Genomic DNA, 22,429 nt, shown 5'->3' on the forward strand with positions numbered 1-22,429 from the left:
TCCCCGCTGTTGTAAAACAGGGCTGATGGGCATCGTGTGCTTGTTGATTCCTCTCCGGAAGCTGTCGGAAGCCTGGTGCGATCCTCAGCCGCACTCCCGCCCCGCCTGTTTGGGTGGCCTGCGTCCGCCAGGGGGCGGGCGGGAGCTGCGGGCGGAGCTCGACTGCGCATGCTCGCGCCGCTGGGAACACGTGCGGAGGGCGACGGGGCGGGAGGGGGAAAGGTAGGAGGTGAGAGGTGAAGGGGCGGAGAGCTGCGCGGGCCCTGGCGGCCCGGGGAGAGAGAGAGAGGCGGACGCAACGCACCGGACCGCGGGCCGGGAGCGCGCACGCCGCGCCGCGCCCTTGCCGCCGCCGCCCGGGAGCAGCTGCCGCCACAGGTACCACCGCGCGCGTCGCTTCTCGTGGGCCCCGGCCTCCCGCCGCGTGGCCCCGGGAGTTCCGGGATGGGGGCCGCCTCCGGCACGGGCGCGCGGGCGCTGTCCAGCAGCTATGCTGCCGGGGCTGGGAGACCACGGCCGGGAGAGCGGGCCGGGCTGCCGCGTCCCGCCCTTCTCCGGCCCCCGCCGAGCGAGCCGCGCGCCCCCACCCCACCCTCGTCTCCAGATGGCCACTACCGGGAGAGGGGGTCGTGTCTTTGCGCCCTTGGCCCCGCTGTCCCCGGGGAGCAGTCGGTTCTGGAACCTGCTTTGGGGCTGCCGGGGTTTCCCGGAGTGCGGGGGAGAGCGCCGTTCACTCCCACCTCTTTTGGAAGATCTGATTGAGAGAGTAGTTCCTTTAGTGGCTTTTGCTTGGTTTCTAGTTTTCTGTTTTACGCAAACCCAAACTTGGCTCGCTAACGTTGCCTCTGTTTACTTCTCGGTGGATTTATTACCTCTGGGTATCAAACAGGAGTACAACGTCACGGTAGTATTAGTTTCAGGGAGCCCTGGGTCCAGACCGGTAGAAATACAGAAAGTGTACAGGTGGAAATGCTCTTGGCGGAAGGGGGAGCGAGCCCCTGGGGGGGCCATGGCAGGAGTTGCCCCTAGTTCGGGCCAACTACTGGCCCACCTTCTATGGGGACAGTCAGTGCTGCGTGACTAAACTCTTTCAGATTTTGTCAAGGGGACGTAAAACGGTATGTTGAATGATGTTCCTCCAGACAAGCGTTTCGTGGAGTTTGGTTACATGGCGTTCGTTCTGACGTCCTGCCATCTCAGGATACTGTGCTGAAGAGGGAAGCTTTTGGAAGGGAGTCGGGGTCGGGCTGTCTTGTTAGCGCTGGATACGTTTTAGGCGTTTCTGAGTGATGCCTATCTGATGATCTGTATGTTTTTGTTTAAGTGAATGTTAACACAGCTTAGGTTTTAAATGCATTACACATTTGCAGCGTTCCTACTGGGCCCACGATGTCGAAAACACATCTGTACAACTACATCTCTGTATTCCGTATTCATTCTTTTGGCCGTAGACTGAAACAGGAAGAATTAGGTCTGTGGAAGTACTCTGATGTTTGAGAGCACCCTTTTTGGGGGGGCAGAAACAGCGCCTCTCTGTAGCCCCTGGCTTAGGATCCCCCCCCCACCCCGCCATCATTTAGGTTATGGTTGGAAGGTGGGCGGAACACCTGCTCCTGGTCTGTGACTAGGATATGGGGGCACGAACGCTGTGAGTTGCCGGAGGTCCCACGTGAGCCAGTGAACCGTCCGGCTTGGAAACGGTCCTTACCTGTGGGTTCCGCACGCAGGTGTGTCTCCCTGTGTGGGATCGGCTCTTGGGATCCTTCCTCTCTGAGTGTGCAGCCGTGCCTGGGAACGTGGCCCAGAGGCCCCGGATGACACCTAGGATTACCTGCTGTTTACATTCCCTCACCATTGGTGGCCATTTGCTGGCCCCTGGTGTCAGGTTTCCCGGCTCTGACAGGTACTTCTCATGCGGTTTACATCATCACTGTCAGCAAACAGGTGAAAAGCTGCCCTTCAGAAACGGGGTTCCCAGAGTTGCCCCATTGGTGCGTGGTGGCTCGGGCCTCCAAACCGGGTCTGCGGGGCTCCACCCCCTGAGTTCCTTCCCCTCCAAGCTGCTTCCGTCCAGAGCTGGCCGGTGAGACGAGGTCCAGGTGACTTCTTCAGGCACCTGAAATAATTTTGGGTAAAATATTAATTGGCCACGTGTGTTGTCTCGGTACTGTGCTGGGTGCTCCAGTGATAGCTTATCTCACTCGTAATAACCAGGTGAGAGCGATCCTGTTATCACCCCCTTTACCGATGACTTTTAGAGACGTTATCTGCCTGGCCTGGGTCACCTGGCGAGTTAGAGGCCTAGATCCAGGTTTGTCTGACAACAGAGTCGATTCTCTTGCACTGTTTGCACCTGCTGGCTTCTTAGTCTTCTCAGCTGTCTGTTGCCAGGTGAGAGGGAGCAGGAGGTGATGAGGTGACGGGGGAGAGGCAGTGTCACCTGAGTCAGAGATGGTGGGACTGAGCAGGAAGGAGACAGCAGTTTGGCCGCTGCATTTGACATTTTCAATTTGAGTGGTGAGGGCCCCGGCCTGAGAATGCCGCAGCGTTGCTGGGCCACATGCGAGCTCCCCCGTGGAGTCCAGAGCAGGGTGTGTGTGAGTGTGTGTGTGTGTGCGCGCGCGTGAGAGAGTGCACGTGGTCTAAGGAGAAAGATTAAAAACAGCCTTCGTTTGTGTCAGCCTGAGTTTGTGTTATGTGTTTTATAATGTACATATAGCATCGCGGTAGTGTGCTTGTGTAACATATATAAATGAACAGATGTTGGGGGTGTATTCTGCTATTTTTGTTGTTGGGGATTCATAACCAAAAACCTTTGGACATCACCGGTTTATTTGATGTGTGGCATTTTCTAAGTGCATAAATTATGCAGGACCGTCTGCTAACCATTTGTTTCTGAACTGGAAGTCTAGTGAACTTGAGGGTAATTCCACATAATTGGAGAGAATGGCATTTCCTACTATCAATAACCAGTTATAAGTTACTTGGAAACTGCAGGCGTGAGCACGAGTGAGGGCCGGGTCCCTCGGGAGCCCTGACGCCTGGGGCACGGCGCCGTCGGGAGCGCGAAGCTGTGGGACCGACAAGCCCCGCGGAAGCTGGAGTGCAGCGGGGCCTCAAGTGCGTCCCGCGTATTGGTTCCACTCAGAAGCCAGCCAGACCGCAGGGTCCGGTCCACACGGCTGTGGCATCCGTGACAGTCTCGTTCCCGCCCTTCCCCGACCCCTGAGTGTGTTTAAATCATCTTAATGTTGAAATTACAAGTACATTGATTCCCCATCACTTTTTACAAACCGCGTTGATTTTCTTCAGTTGATTCCACTGTAGTGGTTGGATTATTTCAAAATGACCAGAATTTTAAAAAATTCTACCTAATTTAGAAAAATCATCTTTATCATCTTCTAGCTGATCATGTCATAACTGACTAGATTAGTATTTGTTCAGGGTTTAGGTTAAAATAACAGAGTTTCGAGCAAGAAATACATTTTACTTACTAGACAAGCTATTTTTATCTAGGGAGGCATCGTTACTCATATTGGGTTGGCCAAAAAGTTTGTTCAGCTTTTTCCATACGATGGCTGTAGTAGCGCTTAATTGTCTTCAACTTCATTCCGAACAATTTCGTTGGATTGTGTTGTTGTATTGTGACAGTTGTCATTATCAGCCTGCTTTTTATTTTATTTTTTAGAAATATTTTATTTATTTATTTTTAGACAAAGGGGGAGGGAGGGGGAGAAACATCAACATGTGAGAGATGGATCAGAGAGACATCAGTCGGTTGCCTCTCACACACCCCCAACTGGGGACCTGGCTTAGAACCCAGGTGTTTGCCCTGACCAGGAATCAAACTGGCGACCTTTCCATTTGCAGGCCGGCACTCAGGCCACTGAGCCACACCAGCCAGGGTTTAGCATGCATTTAAAAAAAACCACTTATCAAAACTGGTGAATTTTTGTGCAGCCATTTGATATTGAAGATGAAAAAAGATAGGCAACATTCTCGACATGTTATGCTTTATTATTTCAAGAAGGGTAAAAACACAAGAAAGGTAGAAACACCAAAGATTCCTGCGGTGTGTGGGGAAGGCGCTGTGGCTGATGGAGCGTGTCAGAAGTGGTTTGTGGAGTTTCTTGTACTGCTGACATTTTGGCCAAATAATCCTTTGCTGCGGGGCTGTCTCATGCACTGCAAGGTGTTCAGCAGCACCCTGGCCTCTGCCCCCTAGAAGCCAATAGCAGGAGAGAGCCGACATACTCAAAATATCCAGATCAATGAAGTTACTGGTGCAAATGAAAAATGTCTTTTTTTTTTTTTTAAGATTTTATTTATTTATTTTTAGAGAGGGAAGGGAGGGAGAAAGAGAGAGAGAAAGAGAGAGGAACATCAATGTGCAGTTGCTGGGGGCCATGGCCTGTAACCCAGGCATGTTCCCTGACTGGGAATCGAACCTGCGACACTTTGGTTCACAGCCCCAGCTCAATCCACAGAGCTATGCCAGCCAGGGCAAAAAGTTTTTTTTATGAAAAAAACCACGCGGACTTTTTGGCCAGTCAGTAAACTACCAGGCGCCGCTGCTGCTGGCCCGGGGAGCCGCAGTCTGAGAGCCGGGGGTCCACGCAGATGCGCCGGAGAGCAGAGCGCGAGGCCCATGCTCGTGCGTGCCTCACCCCGGGCCCCACGCCGTCAGGGCGTCTGTGGCGTTGCGTTGCCAGGGTCGTGACTGGCACTTGTCCTAACCAGTGATTTCCTCACGTTTAGATGACGCCATAGCCAAGATTGCATTTTCCACTATTGTGCGAATCCTGCTCTTTCCTGACAGCCCCAGCTCTCCGGATTCCCTGAGGGATCCGAGTTGTTTTGTTGCTGAGTGCAGGTCGCCGGGCGCAGGACGGCGAATAGGCAGACACACCGTGCAGTTAGGGTCCCTGGAGCCGGGTGGCTGCCCAGCCGGCTTCTCCCTTCTCAGGCCTCTCCCGGGCGTTCTCCTCCTTTGTGTCCGTGTTCTGGGTTACTGCAGAGCCCCTCTTCATGGAAAGCTACGCTGTAACGTTTTTGTTCTCTTAAAACAGAGTATCTCCTTTGTTTTTACGTTTCCAACAACTTTCTCCCATGAGCAGTCCAGCTCAGCCACTCTCCGTGTTTGGCTGTGGGCTCGGTTGCCCCTTTGGGCGGACTACCGTCCCGTCCTGTGTCCTGTCTTGTCAGCCGCCTCCGGGGGCTCCGCCTGCACCCTGCCCCCAGCCAGCCTGGCGGGCCCTCCTCCCCTGGGCCGGCTCACGTCCCTGCGCGGCTCCTCGGGCGATGAGAGGGCCCTTCTCTTGGGCCTGAGTCCCGGTGCGGTTTGGTGTGACTCACACCTGTCACCCAGTGACAGTGACTGTCAGAAACGTGAGGGCCTGCCTGCAGCAGACGACAGGGAGGGGCGCAGGCCATACCCTTGTAAGGTTGGGGGTCTCGCATTCTGACCTCCCGAAAGCCAGCCTGGGCCTGAGCTCAAGGAAGGACACCCCCGACGCCCAGATGTCTCCCCCCGAGCCTCGGGCTGTCCCTCTGGCTGTGCACGGTTCCCACCGATGCACAGAAATCACTGGTTTTTATGACATCCCGCCAGTCTGGTTTTTTTGTCGTTGCCTGTGCTTCTGGCATCCTGTCCAAGAAATCCTCACCAGATCCGGTGTCAGGAAGATTTCCCGGTTTTCTTTGAAGAGTTTTATCGTTTGCAGACTTCAATCTATCGTGAGTTCACGTCCGTCTGTGCTGTGCGGGGAGGGTCCGGCCCCAGTGCTGGCGTGCGGCCGCCTGGTTTCCTGGCCCCGGGGACGAGGCCCCGGCTGCTGCGCCACTCTTCCCTCAGAAACAGCTCCTGCATACCTGGGTTTGGGCGGAGCCGTCTTCCCACGGCACTTACAGTGGAAACTTCTGAGATGGTGATAAAACAGAGACTCATCTCACCGCCACTTTTGCGGGAAGTGTCAAGAACCCTGGCTGGCTCAGTTGGTCGGAGCATTGTCTCGTGCACCGGAAGGTTGTGGGTTCGATTCCTGGTCAGGGCGTGTACGGCAGGTGGCGGACCTTGTTTTTCTCATGTTGAAGTTTCTTCCTCTCTCTTCTTTCTCTCTCTCTAGAAATCAGTAAATACATACCCTTGGGGGAGGGTTAAAAAACAACACCCTGGTGCTCGGCAGCAGACCACACCCCGTCAGGAAACCAGGTGAGAGGCCTTCGTCCCGTGCGGCCTGGATGTGCCTGTGTGTGTCTGGGAGCAGGGGGCCGGCCCTGCCCAAGCGCCGCCTGCACCTGCGGGGCCACCGCTGAGGGCTCCCTCCCCGGGGCCAAAGGTCCTGTCTTGTGAAATGGCAGGGGTTGCCCCACTAGGCTCTGGGGCGGTCTCTGGCTTTAGAACAGATTGTTTGCACATGTTCGTTGCCATGGTCAGCTCAGCCCCTCTGTTAGTCATTCCCGACCTGGTCGGGGCGGGGGGCGGGGTGGGTGACAATGCGGGTGGCCGGCGTCGCGGGAAGAAATCTGTAGTCTCTGCGGCCGGTCACGTGCGTGGTTCTGTGTGACGGCCTTTCCCGCCGTCTGGGGCCTTCCCGCCGTCTGGGCGTTGCTGCGTCGTCCCAGCAGCTACTCTGGTCAGTCCCCGTGTCCTCGGGTTTCAGACTCGCGGAAACCGGCTTTCAGTCGCGAACTGAAATGTCTTTCCACTTTTAGTTCTGTCAGGTTGGAAATTCTCCGGTGTACTTGGCTAATGTTGACGCTTAGAGAGAAGCAGAATTTTCTGTCCTGATCGTCGGTCCCCTTTGAAAAGCAGCACGCAGAAGCAAACCTCCTCTCCCCCGGGGATGACGCGGCTGCACCAAACAACAAGTTCAAGTTCAGCACAGTGAGCGGACTCGCAGTGACTTTCCGCTTGGCACCCAGCGGGGTGCTGGGTGCTCCAGGGACCACAGAGGTGCTTTGGCTCTGACCTTCTCCCAGGAGGGCCGGTCAGGGGAGGCCGAGCGAGCCCGAGGGGACCCGGGGCAGGGCAGGGGTACGGTTACAGCTCCGGGAGGAGGCCGCTGCCTCCGCAGGGAAGCTGTGATCACGTTGCTTCGGTGTCAGCTCTTCGGTGTGGCAGTGGCCACAGCGTGTTCACAAGGCTCAGCAGAGTGTGCACGGGGCAGCGTCCCTTCCACCTGGCCCCTGGCCACCCGGTCCCCACCCCCTGGCAGCCGTGGTGCCAGTGCTCGGGCGCCAGTGGTGCCAGTGCTCGGGCGTCCGGGCCGGGGTGTCCTGTGCGGAGCCCCCACAGACACCCAGAGCCCCATGCTCGCATGTGAAGGCGGTGCACAGTGACCCTCGCTTGTGCTCTGCTGCTTTGTCCTAGTTCATAACCAACACCTAAGACCTTCCCGTCGTCCTTGACAACCTTGCCTTCCCAGGGTTGCCCTACTCGGTTCAGCCAGAGCTCTGCTGACGGGCCCAGGGGGTGCTTTAAGTTCTGCACGTGCAGCTAACACCGAGTCCCTTCCCCAGGACGCAGTCCAGCCCCGCCAGGTGCACCTGTCTGGTCACCTGCCAGAGGCGGAGCGCTAGGTGGGTGAGCACGTGCTTTTGCCACCTTGTGGCTCTCGCCAGCCCGGAGACCTCACACAGCTTCCTGGAGGGTGTGTCCCTGGCCGGCTGCTCAGCGCCTGCGTCCGCACCCTCACTGCGGCCGGCTCCGCAGTTTGGGCTCCGCCAGTTCCGTAGGTGAAAACAGCTTCTCTTCTCCCCTCCCCCCCGCCCCCCCCCCCCGGGATTTCTTAGTTCACACCGGGAAGCCTCGCAAGTGCAGTGGGATGCGCACCCACGACGCAGGCCGTTTCGCCGGGTCCCTCTGGCTGCTGCGAGGGGGCAGGGCCGCCGCCACGGCCTGTGCTGTGGGAAAGCCGGCCGTGTCCTTTGCCGTGTTCCGTTGCCCTGGTTCTGAAAGCTGGTTTTGTAGGTGGTTCGTATGTGAAGAAATGTGTCCCTTTGTTGTTGGCCCGAACTGCCCTTAAATTTGTTCAGATTGATACACACACACACACATACACACACACATTTTTTCCACTTAGGATGGTTTTACCATAAATTCTTCGTTCTTAATTGGGTCACACCTATTGTCCTTTTTAAACAGGCTTCCAGGTCCCCTGTTCTGCCTAAAAGATCTTGCCCAGTCAGGAAAGCACGAAAAATTATTCTGTTGTTTTTCAGAGTACTTTGTACCTTTAAATCTGTCCATTTGGTTTATTTTGTTTTGGGGACCAACTAAATATTTTCACAGAAGGCCACCCGTTTGCTGTGACACCTTTTACTGGACAGTTCATTTTGTCCCACTTATCTAAGTGTCCCGTAGCGTTTACTGTGTGGGACACTCTCACGTTTGGGTCCGTTTCCACACTTTTTAGTCTGTACACTGATCTGTGTGTTTACGTGTTACTAGTACGTTGTTTCAGTTCTCGCTTCACAGCATGTTTTGGTATTTGGTAAATTTTCATTTATTACCTACAGTTTTCAGAATTTCCCTTTTTCTCAGGTATTGAATGAAGTCCTGTTTGTTTTTATCGGGACTGTGTTACATTTTTAGACTAACGCAGGAAGAGTGAGGTGTGGTCACGAGTCCTCCCCACGAAGGGGGGCGCGAGCCTTTCTCTCCGGTCGAGTCTTTCTGTTGGAGAGAGTTCTGGGCATTTCTTCTGAGTGTGTGTGTGTCGGTGTTCCCGCGGGTGTCTTCTGCCTGCTCACTGATGACGTTGTGACGGCACTGAATCCTGCTGCTGACTCGTAGCACCTCACCTGATTCCTTTGTCAGCTGTAAAAGGTTTTGGTCGATTCTCTTGGATTTCCTAGGTATGTAACATCATCTGCAGGTGACGATTGTGCCCTCTTCCCCCCGGTTGTGTGCCTGTGTCCTCTCTGTGGCCGAGCCGCGCTGGTCGGCGCCCTGCGACGGCAGGAAGTGGTGATGGGGAAGTCCAGAGCCTCGTCCGGCCTCTGCCTGCAGGGGAGAGTGTCCTAACGGGTCCCCCGGGCCGGCTTGTAGCTTCGGGTTGAGAAGGATGTCGCTGTGTGGTGGAAGTCCGTGTCTCACACACACACACTCACGTGCACACGCATTGCCGTGCGTCCCCGAGGGTCTGTTCTGAGACGTGCGTCACTAGGTGATAGGGTCGCTGGCTCACGCAGCGTGCACTCACACAAACCTGGGCGGTGCAGCCTGCTCACAGCCAGGCTGTGTGGTCGAGTCGACTGCTCCTCGGCTGCAAACCTGTACAGCTGCTAGTGCCCCGGGTGCTATGGGCAGTTGTAACACAGCGTTCAAGCATCTGTGCATCTGAGCACATCTGACCCTAGGAAAGTCCCAGTAACAGTGTGGCATGGGGGGTGGGCGCCTGGACAGGGCGCCTGCCATGAATGGAGCTGGCAGGACCGGGGGCTGGCTGGGCGAGTTGGGGAGTGAGTGGGAGTGAATGTCAAGGCCTGGACGCAGCTGTGCGGGACTGGAGACGGTCTGACACTGTGCCCCAAGCGCCCCCCCCCTCCCCTCCGGCAGCGTCAGAGGTAGAACAGGGAAGTTCTCCCTGCTGCCCCCTGAGCAGGGGAGTGGGCAGCAGTGACTGGAAACAGCGGGGAGAAGCTGGCGGGGTACGGAAGAGGCACAGGTCACCGTAACCCCGGCCGTGAGGACGCCTGGCTCGAGGGTCAGTCGGATGAAGACACCGAGATGGAGAGAGAAGGCGCGGGGGGCTCCTGGCGCAGCCGTGTGGTTCTCGGTGGGCAGCGGGCAGGTGGAGGGACTCTGTGGTGGTCATTAAAGACGGGGGCTCGGCCCGGGGAGGGTGCACAGGGGGTGAGTCTCTGGGCAGCGTGCGGCTGTCCTGCGTTCCCCTCTGTCCAGCTGCCTGTGCTCTCCGATGAGAGGAGCAGTGCATGCCAAGTTAGAGTGACCTGAAGTAGTTATTGGCAGCGAAAGCCTTACTAATGCCAGCTTGTGTTCTGGCTGTTTTGTAAGTTTCTTCATTCCTTTCTTCCTCTTTTGCTGTCTTTCCAAGTTGATGCCTTCAGCGGTGTGTTTTGGTTCCCCTCTCCTTATCTCCTAGCATCTGCTACGGTTTTGGTGCGTGCTCGCCACGAGCTGCACAAACCTCTGTAGCTCAGCAGCCTGTTGTAGGCTGATAACAGCTCAATTCCCATAACGTACAGAAACTTCGTGCTCTTGTCCACCCCGCATTTTGTGTTTTTGATGTAAACAATGTACACCTTTTTACATTGTGTAAGCTGTTAACAAATTATTGTAGCTGTAGTGACTTTTGATACTTTTCTCCTTTGACTTTCATATTGGAGTTCAGTGGCTGACGCGCCTCCGTGTCACGGCACAGCCATGTGCCACGTAAGGGCCTGTCATGGGGCGATGGCAGGCCGCACGCATGCACAGCGCTGCGCTCAGAGGGTTGCAGTGGATCGTGAGCGGAAGGTCGGATGTTGCAAGAGGAGGCTGGGCCTGACTGCGGTGCTGGGTTTGCCGCCAGCTCTGGGCGGTGTGTGCAGATGAGCTCAGCGTGCTGTTCGCCCACCCTGCAGCCACCCAGGTGGGGCCCGGGATTGGCGAGGGAGTGAGGGGGGAGGGCTGTTGAGAAGGGGGCCCAGGAGCCCACCCTTGCCCAGTGAGTGTAAGACACACACAGACACACACCCACTGTCTTGTGCACCATAATTTTGCTGTGTCTTCTCTGTGTTTGGGTAGGTTTTTTGGACACACAGATACTTGTCGTGTTACGTCCGACCGCAGTGCTCGGTGCAGCAACCTGCTGCACAGGTTGCGGCCCAGGAGCAGCGAGCTATATATAGCGTATCGCCCGCGCGTGTGGCAGGCGGCGCCAGCTAGGTTTTGCGCAAGTGCACGCCTATGTTTACACGGTGAGGACATCGCCCAGTGGGGAGAAGCAGGCTTCTCGGAACATGTGCTTGTTGGTACGGATGCAGAGCTGCATCCGAGTGTCCTGAACCCCACTGCATCCGCACCTTCACCGGCGTGTTGGATGTTTCCACGTCGCTGATCGGTGTCCTTTCCGCTCGAAGAACTCCCTCCAGCGTTTCTTGTGAGGCGGGTCCAGGGGTAATGAACTCGGTAACCTTGTGTCTGGGAGGGTCTTCGTCTCCGAGGGCCACTTTGCTGGGGACGGGATTCTTGCTTGGCAGTTGCTTTCCCGCAGCACCGTGAACACTCCCCCCACCCTCTTCTGGCCGCAGAGGCTGCTGGGAAACCCCGCTGTAGCCTCCAGGCGGTTCCTTCGAGTGTGGGGAGTGCTTTCCTCCTGCTGCTTTTGAGATTTTGATTTTAGATAGTTTTTTTTTTAAAGATGTGTGTATTTACTTTTAGAGAGGGGGAAGGAGGGAGGGAGGGAAACGTCGATGTGAGCGAGGAGCATTGTTCGCTCGCCCCTTGCACGCCTCTGGCCAGGGGCCTGGCTGGAAACCCGGGCACGTGCCCAGACTGGGAATCGAACCGACGACCTTTCTGTTTGTGGGGTGACGCCAACCCTCTGAGCCTCAACAGCCAGGGAGATTGTAGATCGTTTTATTAGAATTTATCTCGGAGAAGATATTTTTGGCTTGACTCTTTGTCCAGATCTCTCCTTAGATTTTGGTGGGTCTTGGCCATTTTTTCTTCAGATAAGCTCCAAACCCTCCTCCCCCCTCTTCTTCTGGGACTCCAGCAGTGCGTAAAGCGTTCCCCTCGGTGGTGTTCCGTGGTTCACAGCGGCGTCTGCGTGTGTGACCCGGCGTTTGTGGTCCGTCCAGGCCGGTCCCGGGGAGGGCGTTCTTCCGCAAGGCAGGCGGCAGGACGGCCCACGCTCTTATGCCGCGTGGCGCAGGCGGGCCTCCAGCGCCCCGTCCTTTCCACCCGTCGTCTCTTGACATCCAGGAAGCAGCACTGGGGAGTCTGATCCGAAGAAACCTGGACCTGTGGGCTCGATTCTGGGACACTGAGGGGCAGTGGCGGGGGCTGGTCGGAGGACCCAGGGTGGGAAAGCTGCGGCTGGTTGGCAGGCTTCGTTCGGTTCGGTCCCGTTCGCAGGGAGCCTCTGCGCAGGCGCACATCGCGGAAGCGCGCGTGCTCCCTGCCGGGCGCTGGCACAGGCGCGCGGCTGCCCCGGAGCCCCGCTCTCTGCCGCGCGGTGGGCACCAGCGCTGCGCAGCCGCTGTGGGAGACCTGTCTGCAGGCGAGCCTCGTGAGCACCCCCTGCTCCTGGGGCGGGCAGCTGTCACCTAGCCTCTGCGTCCCTTGCGCGTTGAGTTGACCCACAGGCAGTTTTTCGTGTTTCTCTCAGAGGGTGCCGGCCGGGACCCTGCGTGTGCACCTGAGGCTTGTGCTTCCAAGGGATGGGGGCCGGGGGGCTGTTCCTTCTTGTGAGTCGCCTGGGTGTGACTCCGTTTGCTTCTCATTTCTGCCTTTGGCACTTCAGAGGAGCCGCGTCTTGGCCTGGGTTTCCATCCCGGAGACCGATCAAGCCAAGATGCATGTCTGAGCAGACTCCGTGTACCACGACACGGGGACGTGACGCAGAAGCGGGCTTCAGCTTGGGCTCCGTGGGAGAGTACAGGCAGAAAGGGAATCCTGGAGTTTTCTTCCTGGTTTTACTGGCTTACGGCCCTCTGCTGGGAAGCAGCAGGAATTAGCTTTGGCTCACCCCAGCAGAAAGAGGGTTTGTCGGGAGGACCCGAGGTGGCGCCCCGACTGGAAAGACAGGCTGAGGCCGACCACAGGAAGGACTGGAGCCAGAGCAGCTGCCGTCTCGGGGGCAGGGACCTCTCGGGGTTGAATAAGGACCCACATCCAGTTTCTGCTGCTTTCTGCTCGGAAGTCCAAGTCCAGGGAGAGAGGCGAGGCCAAACCAGCCTGGTGGGGTTCAGGGAGGGAGGGGTGCCTGACTGTCAGGGGGTCCACCCAGGCCGGCTCCTGGGGAGAGGGGGTCCCCCTGAGCCACACCGGCCGCTGTTACTGGAGGAAAGAGACAGGAGCGGCGGGGCCCTTTGCCCGCGGGCTCCCGGGGGCACCGGTGGGGCAGGAGCAGAGCCTCCGCCGTGCCCTGCCTTCGGAGTGAGCTTTGTTTCCGGTCAGGGGCCTCGGCTTCTTGGTGTTTCTGTGTCGAGGGCTGAGCCCCCTGCACATTCCTTGTCGGTGAGTCACTCTCTGTCACTCTGTGTCTGTGAACGTGAATTTGGAGGGCTCGGCCCCGTTTAACGGTCTTCCCCAAGGATTTCTCTCCATCTGACCTAGGTGCAGTGGGGGGGGGCGTCTGCAGCACCCATTGGCAGTGGGCAGCCGACGGGGAGGCGCGCGAGTGCTCTCCTGCGCCTCGTGTGAGAGGAAGGCCAGCTGGGAGTGGCCTTGTGGAAGTGCCCAGTGTGGGAGCGGCGAGGGGGTCGGCACCGGAGCGGGAAAGACGGGTTTGGCCTCTGTGGTCACACTGGCTGAGAAGCTGCCCACCGCCCCTGAGAGTCCAGCAGGGCTGTGGGGGGTGGTTGATGACTCTGCCCGTGTGTCGGCCTCCAGAAGCACCCCCACGCCCCCACCCGGCAGCCCCGTGTGCAGAGCTGGACGCTGTGCCTAACTGGCTTTCCTCCCTCCTTGCCAGGTGCCGCAGATGGTGTCCGCCGACCCCGCTGGTCCGCGTGTGCCAGGCTGATCCATGGTCGCTTTCCGGGATGGCAGCAAGGTGACGCCAGCCGAGGATGACCCTGACTGACAGGCTGCGCGAGAAGATCTCTCAGGCCTTCTACCACCATGGGCTGCTCTGCGCGTCCTACCCCATCCCCATCATCCTCTTCACGGGGCTCTGCATCCTAGCCTGCTGGTATGCCGCGCGTGCCCGCCGCTGTCCTGGGGGCGGGTCTCCCCGAGCGGCCGCCCTGCAGCCCGTAGGCTGCAGGTGCTTCCTGCACAGCGGGACTTGGGGCGCCATGGGGCTGCTGAGTGGGAGAGCTCCAGGCCGGCCCTGAGTGACCGAGTCATAAGCTTCATTCACGTCTCTGGTAATCGATTTCCAAATAATGTCCAGAGGCTCTGAGGAAACCGGGAGGTAACTGAAAGGCGAGGTTGCTGAATGCCTTCCTCAGCAGTGCGTGCGTCTGTGGTCCCTGGCTAACAGCAGGGGCCTTCCAGGGCTGCAAGGCAGAGTCCGATTGAACGGCCCCTTGGGTCCGTCCTGCAGGCTTGAGGACAACCCCCAGAGACTGGGTTCTCTGCTCCCCCTCGTCTTCTGTGTCCCACGGAGCCGTCTCCTGACCTCTGGGGACCCCCGGGGCTGCGTGCGCCCCAGGGGCTGCTGTGAGAGCCGCAGTGGCCCTGGGCCATGCTGGTCATCCTGCCGCAGGGCACCTAGAATGACAACAGTGCGCAGTGAAGGCGTGGTGCCAGGTCTCTGGTGGCCCTTGGGCACCAGAACACTGGCGGGCGTGGAAAGAGCCGGCCACCCCAGGGTGCTGGCATCTGCGAAGGGTCATGGTTCCCAGACCCGTCGGACATTCGTAGGCGTCTTCGGCACCGGAAGGGGGGTGCTCAGGACTGAACTCGGGGTCCAGCGCTGCTGTGAAGGGTCCCCGGTTCTTCCCCGGCTAGGGCTGAAGAGAATGCACACCGCTCAGCCAGAGTTTCCTGCCGGTGCCTCGGGGTCTGTGAGCCGTCTGGTCCGTCAGTGTGATAACCTGGGGGGTGGGGGGGGACGGCGAAATCTGCACTGACCAGAGGGCATGGGGCTGCAGACTTGGCTGGTCTGCACAGGCACCGAGCAGGGAATGGGTTCAAGTCCAGGCCTGGGGACGAGGGCGCCTACCCCGGGCACTCTGCCACCCCAGCCCCCTCACCCTGGCTCACTCCGTTTGTGCTGAGGTTCGACCTTCGTTAAACTGTGTGGTAAGAGATAAGATCTGGGAGAGGCCCACGGATTGCATCTCTGACAAGTTCTCAGGCCTGGGGGCCACGTCCTGGAAACCGTGAGGCTGTGTCTGTCTTGAGAAAGTCTCTGACGTCCCCCCACGTTCGTGAAAGGTGTCTCCTCCGCTGCTCTAATTTCTGGGGCTGCGGTGTGCGGCGGCTGCAGGGCTGTCGTCCCCTGATCACCGCCCGTGGTCGGGGTGGGGCCCCGCCCTGCTCTGCTCCACCCTCGGGTCCCGGTGGCTGCTTGTGTGAGCGCTCGCCCGTGGGGGGCAGGGGGTGTGGGGGGGACAATGCCTGGAGTTGAACGTGTGTTCTCTGCAGGCAGTTCAAGTCGGGGACGTGGGCGCTGTGACTCCCCTGCCACAGAGGCAGCTCGGGCGGCGGGAAGGGGGGGTGTTTGCGCTTTGCCACTTGTCTTCTGGGGGCTGCATGTCCCCAGCTGGGACCGGGCAGCTTCCTGGAGGGCGGGCAGGCTGGGTGGGGCAGCTGCCTGGGCGTACTTGGGCCTTATCTCTGAGCGAATAGTTTGATATCACACACAAGTTTCATAACAGACTGTCCTCGGACCTGTGACGTGGAGGCCTCCGGTGCGGAGGGTTTGTGAGACGGCCAAGGCCTTGGGAACGAGGACACGGCCTCGTGTCAGGGAGACTGAGGATGGGGGAGGGCTGGGGGAGAGGCGGCCGTGGCGGCCCCAGCGCGTCCGACGGTCTGTGAGCCCGGCTGTAGCTGCACCTGCCCACTCTCCCATGGCGCTCTCGGCCAGACGCCAGTCCAAGGACAGCGGGTGAGCTCCTGGGGGGGACCGGGCTGACCACCGGTCTCGTCGGCCCTGAGGGGCGTCCACGCATGGTGTCCCACGTGGCTGCCGCATGTCCTTGCAGGTGCTTGTCGCTCCCTGGTCTTTGACAGGTGACGAAACCGGCGTGGCCAGCCCGTGGGTGGAGGTGCTGCAGCCGGCAGGTCTGGGCGGCTCAGCTGAGTCTGTGTCGTCGCCACCTCCCGCCTCAGTGAGGAAGGCTGTGTGTGACATGTGCCGGGCAGGGTGCAGACCCGCGGCCTCGGCCTGAGACACAGCGGCAGTGCCATCGGACACGCGCCTGGCAGATGTGGCCCGGCCTTGGCGCAGAGGGAACGCTGTCAGGGAGGCCTCCCGGGGGTGGGGGTGCCTGGGGAGCTCTGCAGGAGGGGCCCCTGTGCCGGGTCTTAGCCATGCCGCTCGCCACCCCCACCAGAGGACGGGGTCACGCCCCCAAGCACCCTGGGTCCCCTGTGCTCCCCACCAGTGGCTCTGCTGCCTCTGGTCTCTGCAGCCACTCTTTCTCCCTCTCGGAGAAGAACCAGCCTGTGCCGTCGCGCTCAGTGCCGGTGCTCATTCTCCCAACCGGAGTTGCCGTCACAGGGTCTCAAAGGGGTTCTTGAAACCCTTTTCTTAAAACCTGATCGGCATAGGAAGACACTCCCAAGACTAGATGAAGTCTCTCGCCCCCGAGACGACGAAGGTTGCGTCCAAGAACCCGCAGACCGTGGGCCTTCATGGCCGGGAGCCCAGGGACTGTGGACCCCGGCCCCACGCCTCACTCTCTTCTGCCCGGGAAGCTCTCCCGCCCTCCCGCCGGGGCCCCGGCTGTCTGCGGAAAGCGCGGTGTGGGTAACAGCTCTTACTCGCTTTATGGGACACTCGGGCCCCGTTTAGTGGCTTATGTTGTCGTTCTGGAATGAGGCTCGCTCAGTGTGAGCCCAGGCCCGCTGCCCTGACACCCTGTGCGGACCAGCAGCCGCCTGGGCAGCAGCCCGTGCCGCCCTCCGGACCCCTGGGCCGCCAGGGCTCCTTCCTCCAGGAGGATCTGACGGACCCTGCAGCGGGGCAGGCCCTGCGTGCGGCAAGGAGCATCTGGTCGGCCCCCGGGACCCTCCGTGGGACCCGGCAGCAGCCCAGTGAGGCAGAGGGTGCTGCTGCTCCTGACCTCCCCTGGGAGTGGTGGGTGCACCGTGGGGCGAAGGAGAGGGCCTGGGTGCCAGGTCAGCGGGACCTCCTGAGGTGCGGGTCAGAGGTTAATGTGAGGGTTCCACATCCTGCTGCTGGTGGTCAGAGAAGATGGACTTGACTTTGGAGAGCAGGCAGGAGTCATGGGGAGGCCATCGAGCACCTGCGACAGGAGGGCGCCCCGCAGCCTGCATGGGTGCTGGGGAACAGAGCAGACGGGGCCCCTCCCCCTTTCTGGGGAGGACAGCTGGGCGTCTGGGTCGCAGTTCCCTCCGCTTCTCAGCCTCTGTCCCGTTCTGCCCGCGCCTCGGGCTTCCCCACCGTCACCGTGGCCCCTTTGGGGGTGTGCACCTCTTTCTGCGCCCGTGTGGCCACCCTCTGCCCACCTTTGTCTTCTCCGTCTGTGAACGAGACAGAGGTCCCAACGGGGGACGGGGAGGATGGGAGCAGATGGAGAGCAAGACCATCTACGAACATGCGGGCCCAGCGCAGCATGAGAAGGCGGGGCTGCCCATTCAAAAAGCAGGGGAAGTACCGCTACAGGTGCTGAGATACCTGTAGCTCCGATGGGCACCCCTGCCGACGTGCCCACCAGGTGTGCTGTGGCACTGCCAGCCTGGGGTGGGGGTGGCCGTCACCTCTCCCTGCCCCGGGATGCAGCTGGCCTCCTGCTTGTTGTTTCTTTCAGGCCCCTGCCAGGGGGAGCAGCAGTTGGGGTCCCTGGACAGGGAGGGGGAGGCCAGGTCCAGGCCGCACAGGGGCGGGGGAGCCCGTGGTGGAGAGCCTGTGCCTGGGGGGAGGGGCCACGTGCGCACCTGTGCTCCGGACGCTCAGCACCGCGTGCTCTGCCTGTGTGCGTCCTCCGGGACGCAAGTGCAGATCACTTCTAAACAGATCAGATGCGGGGTCACACTGCCTGTCCTCACGCCGGAGCGGCCGCTTTGCAGTGGGGTGTCGCTGCCGCCTGCCCCCTGGGTAGTGGGGAGGCTTCCGGGAGCGAGTGGAGGGAGGCACTGGGCCTGGCGTCCGGCACGTTGTCGGAAACCGTCGTCGCCGGGACAGAAGCGGGCAGGTCCGCCGTCGGTGATGAGAACCATGTGGGGTGAGGACGGGGCACTTGGGCAGCTCATGGGAGGGTGCCCCAGTCCAGACTTGGGGGGGGGGAGGTGCTGCAGATGAGGCCTCCGGGAGAAGGGTGGGCAGGGGTGTCCCGGCAGGCACGGAGGCGCAGAAGCGGGCTCCGTCCTGACCGGGGGGCGGGCGGGGGTGGGAGACAGGCTGTGCGTGTTGGGGGAGCGACTGAGCCGGCTCAAGTGTTTCAGGGCCTGCGCACTTCTTCCTAAGAGACGTGGCCCCCAGAAAGCGGATGCTCTGGAGCCTGCTGCCCTTCATCTCTCCTGCTGGAGGGTGGAGGCTCCTGGGAGTCGAAGACACTTTTAGTATTCACATCTGGAGAGACGGGCTGCCTTTAGTGGAGCGGCTGCTGTGTGCACAGTGAGTGCGGATGAGTGACCCGTGCTGCCTGCCTTCCTCCTGCCGCGGGGCCGGCCCCTCGCCGCCTCCCCACAGCCGGAGCCCAGGGCCCGCCCCCGCGCCGCGTGGGGCCTTCCCCAGAGGGGCCCTGGCCACGGCCAGAGACAGCCCTTGACGCCTGCTGCCTCTAGATGGTGGACTTGGGCCCTTCAGAGAAGCCGGTCTTCACGTATAAGGGGTTCTTGTCAATGCGGGCACTGCCGGTTGCCCCTTAGCAACCACGGAGGCCAGAGGCAGTGGGAGCGCGTGAAGCCCCGGATGAGAAAAACAAACCTCAAGCAAGACTTCTGTGTTCTGTGATGCCGTTCTTCAGCAACGAAGGAAAACTTAGGATGTTTCCAGATAAATGAAAGCCGAGGGAATTTGTCACCAGTGGACCAGCCCACAAGAGATGCTAGAGGAAGTCTTTTAGGCTGAAACTAAAGAATACTGATTAGTAATTTGAAACCGTAAGAAAAAAAATAAAGGACACTAGTACAGGTAACTAGTATTACTGCGATTTGTTTGGGTTCCTGACATCTTTGTTTTGTGTGATTTAAAAGGCAAAATGCGCCCTGGCTAATAATGTGGCTCAGTGGATTGAGCACTGGCCTGTGAACCAAAGGGCCACCAGTTCGATTCCCAGTCAGGGCACATGCCTGGGTTGCGGGCCAAGGTCCCCAGTAGGGGGTGTGCAAGAGGCAACCACACATGGATGTTTCTCTCCCTCTCTTTCTCCTTCCTGTCCCTTCTCTAAAAACAAATAAATAAAATCTTTTTTTAAGGCAAAATGCATTAAATCTGTGTTCATGGACATACAACATATAAAGTGTAGTCTGTGGCAATAATAATATAAATTATAAAGAGAAACAAGGATAGAAATGGTGCTTATATGCTATTGAAACTGTGCTCCCCAGACTGGATCCTTTCATTGTCTCGTTAGTAAGGTTGCCAGCCCTTCCTTCCGCCTGCTTGGCTCTGCTGTTGAGGCCTCCGTGGCACCACCATTCGGTCTGGGCCGTTGTAACTCACTGACAGTATTTGTGATCTGCAAGGTAACTAGTAAGACCGTAACCGTTAAAGTGCAGAAATACGCCACACTCGTCACGTTTTGATGAGAAGAAAAATCGCTTGGCTCTTGCTCGGACTCGGCGTGCTTCCCAAAACTCGTCTGAGTCACAGTGCCGCCCCGCAGGAGGGGGCGCCCCGTCGGCCGAGCACTCGCCACGAGTCCTGGGGTGAATTCAGGATGAGCGCCGAGGCACCGCTGCGTGGGAAAGGGAAAGAGGAAGGAGAGGGACACCAGTGACAGCCAGATCAGCCGCACGCACACATGCACACACAGAGGCAGCCGTGGGGGACGTGCGAGGCTCGCACAAACAGCAGGGCGGCCCCCGTGACCTCACTGCACGTGAGCAGCCAGACTGTCCTGCACAGGGCGGAGACCGGCCGGTGACAGTGACAGACGCACGGACATGCCGTCCACAGGGGCCCCCAGACATGGCAACACCCAGAGGTCACAAGCAGAGGGATGGGAAGCCGTCACCAGGAGAGAGCTGGTGGCCGTGGCATCACCAAACGGCTTTAGAAAGTCCGTGGGACACAGCAGGACAGGACGCGTTCTGTGAAAACCCCGCCTCCCCCCTTCTGGCACCGGGGCGTCGGGCTCCGGGGTGCTGCACCCTCCTGCCCTCCCTGCGGGGAGCTCCCTGTGCCGCTACAGCGGCCCCGCCTCCCCGCCACCCCAGCGCACCCCGTCTCCCTCCCACCCTGCCCTAAACCTCCTCTCCTCTCGTCCCTCCCAGCTACCCCCTGCTGAAGCTGCCCCTGCCCGGGACGGGACCCGTGGAGTTCGCCACCCCCGTGAAGGACTACGCGCCCCCGCCCGTGGCCGCCGACCGCAGGCCAGGGGAGCCCAGCGAGCAGCCGGACTGGGTAGGTGCTGGGCGCGTCTGCGTGGAGGCCCCGCTCTTCCTCGGTGTGTGGTGCCCCTCCTGTCCAGTGCCCCTCGAGGGGGGGTGTCCGTCTCTCTCGATTGGACGGGGGCTGGGCCCTGTGGGGGGGGGACGATGGGGGCAAAGTGTCGTCCTTGTCGCACCCACCCATCTCCCACAGTTCTGTAGATTTCCCTGCACTCAAGTCCGGTCTGTCCTGTGGCGTTGGCGAGACTGGTGGGCTTTTGAGGATCCCTTCTGACGGACGGATGGTGGGGAGGTCCCCGTGGGTTCGGTCTGCCTCTCCCAGCGACGCACGGGAGGCGCCCCCTGTGTCCGGGTGTCTTCCTTTGCGGAGTGCCCGTCGAAGTGCCCGTTGTCTTGAATCGGGCTGTTCTGATCTCTCTTGCGAGCCGTGATTCCGTCTGTGGGGCTCCCCTCCTCCTTTTGCCGAGGCGTCGAGTCCCCCAGTGGGTGGTGGCCGGCCCTGCGGGCCCCCGTGGGTGCTGCCCAGAGGACTCACTCGACCGGCTCTGCGGGGCCCTGGTGCCCCGGGCAGGCCTGCCCTGGGTCGCAGCCGCTGGGACCAGGGCCTTGCGGGCTTGGGGGTGCGGCTCCCTCTGGGGAGACGGGTGTTTCACAAGAGGAAGAGAAGAAGAGCAAAGCAGAACTTGGCGTTTCTCGGGCGTGTGGCCCAGGGCACGCTAGTTAACACGTTGTGCCTTGATTTCCGCGTTCGTGACACGGGGACAGCACTTCTGCTCACGCCCGCGTTACGTGTTGTCAGAGGGCGGAGGGGGGACGCGGAGGTTCAGGGTTAGGGTTAGGGTTGGGGTTAGGAGCTGAGGGTTAGAGCTGAGACCCAGGCAGGCAGGCAGGCCCCGTGCTCGTCACGGGGGAGCCTCGGGGGCCGCGCTGCGATGTGCCACAGCGTCTGCTGCTGGCGTTTTCGTTAATGCTCGTCCTCTGCACGTGCTGCTGCTGTGCGAGTGTGTCAGTGGGGTGTGCATGTGTGTATTGGGTTTGTGTGGTGTCAGTGGGGTGTGCATGGTGTGTACAGGGGATGGTGTGTGTGTGCGGTGTGTGCGCGTGGTGTGTCTGCATCTTGGTGCTGCGGGGTGGGCAGGCGTTGTCCGTGAGGGGCTGGATGGCGCTGTCTCAGGCTTCGTGGGTCACACGGACCCTGGCGTGAGTGCCCGCTCGGGCCCAGACCGCGGCCGTGGGCGGGCAGCGGGCGTGGCAGTGTCCCAGTGACACCCGGTCAGGCCAGCAGGCGTGGGGTCGTCAGCCTGTGGGCCACAGCCTGCGGACCCCGGGCTGCTGGGCAGTGGGTGGGAGAGGGGTTCGCCAGGGAACCGAGCGCCCCTGGGGGTGCCCTCGCGGTGGCGGGCCTGCCCCTCGGGCCCCACGGTGGCCGCTCAGTCTGGACGCGGACCCCGTCCCCGCCCGAGCGAGCCGGCCTCTCTGCCCCGTCCCCCCCGCAGTACGTGGGAGCCCCGGTGGCCTACATCCAGCAGATCTTCGTGAAGTCCTCGGTGTCCCCCTGGCACCGGAACCTCCTGGCCGTGGACGTGTTCCGCTCCCCTCTGTCCCGGGCCTTCCAGCTGGTGGAGGAGATCCGGAACCACGTGCTGCGGGACAGGTATCCACCGAGGGGCCCCGCCCGCCCTGCACTTCTGAGCATGCACGAGCGCCCTGTGGCGAGTCCCCCTGCACCTGTGCAGGTGGCACAGCCGGAGCCCGGTGTCAGACCGGGAAGGGGCTCCCTGGGCTGGCCTGGGCTGAGCTGACAGAGGGCCGGTGGCCTTGTGTCTCAGATGCTCCCCGTGGCGGAGCGGTTATGACATGTGGTGGCCATGCTGTCGCGAAGCAAGCTCTCCCTGGGGGTACGCTCCTGAGGCCCCAGCTCAGGGATCCCTGGAGCGGGCTGGCCTTGCAGGCTGCTTGCTGGGGTGGTAGTTAGCGAAGGGCGTGGACAGGCGTGGTGGGTGGAGCAGAGCCCCCGATCTCCACACCAGCCCTGCTGCCCGTGGAGTCGGTCCGGGC

General features: G+C 60.2%; 1 protein-coding gene across 2 annotated transcripts in view; it reads left to right on the plus strand.

Moving 5' to 3' along the window:
- Positions 1 to 258: 258 nt before the first annotated feature.
- LOC114501665 (SREBF chaperone) overlaps positions 259 to 22,429 on the plus strand; it is a 33,843-nt gene continuing 11,672 nt past the window's right edge. Inside the window, exons 1-4 of one of the 2 annotated variants that reach the window (XM_036030415.1) lie at positions 259 to 378; positions 13,650 to 13,868; positions 20,255 to 20,384; positions 21,868 to 22,025. In XM_036030415.1, the coding sequence (XP_035886308.1) occupies positions 13,747 to 13,868; positions 20,255 to 20,384; positions 21,868 to 22,025 (410 nt within the window). In that variant the 5' untranslated portion in view covers positions 259 to 378; positions 13,650 to 13,746. The remainder of the gene's footprint in view (positions 379 to 13,649; positions 13,869 to 20,254; positions 20,385 to 21,867; positions 22,026 to 22,429) is intronic. The other variant, XM_036030416.1, reaches the window with a different exon arrangement.

The sequence above is a fragment of the Phyllostomus discolor genome, chromosome 7 (genome assembly GCF_004126475.2).
Source record: "Phyllostomus discolor isolate MPI-MPIP mPhyDis1 chromosome 7, mPhyDis1.pri.v3, whole genome shotgun sequence".
Lineage (NCBI taxonomy): Eukaryota > Metazoa > Chordata > Mammalia > Chiroptera > Phyllostomidae > Phyllostomus > Phyllostomus discolor.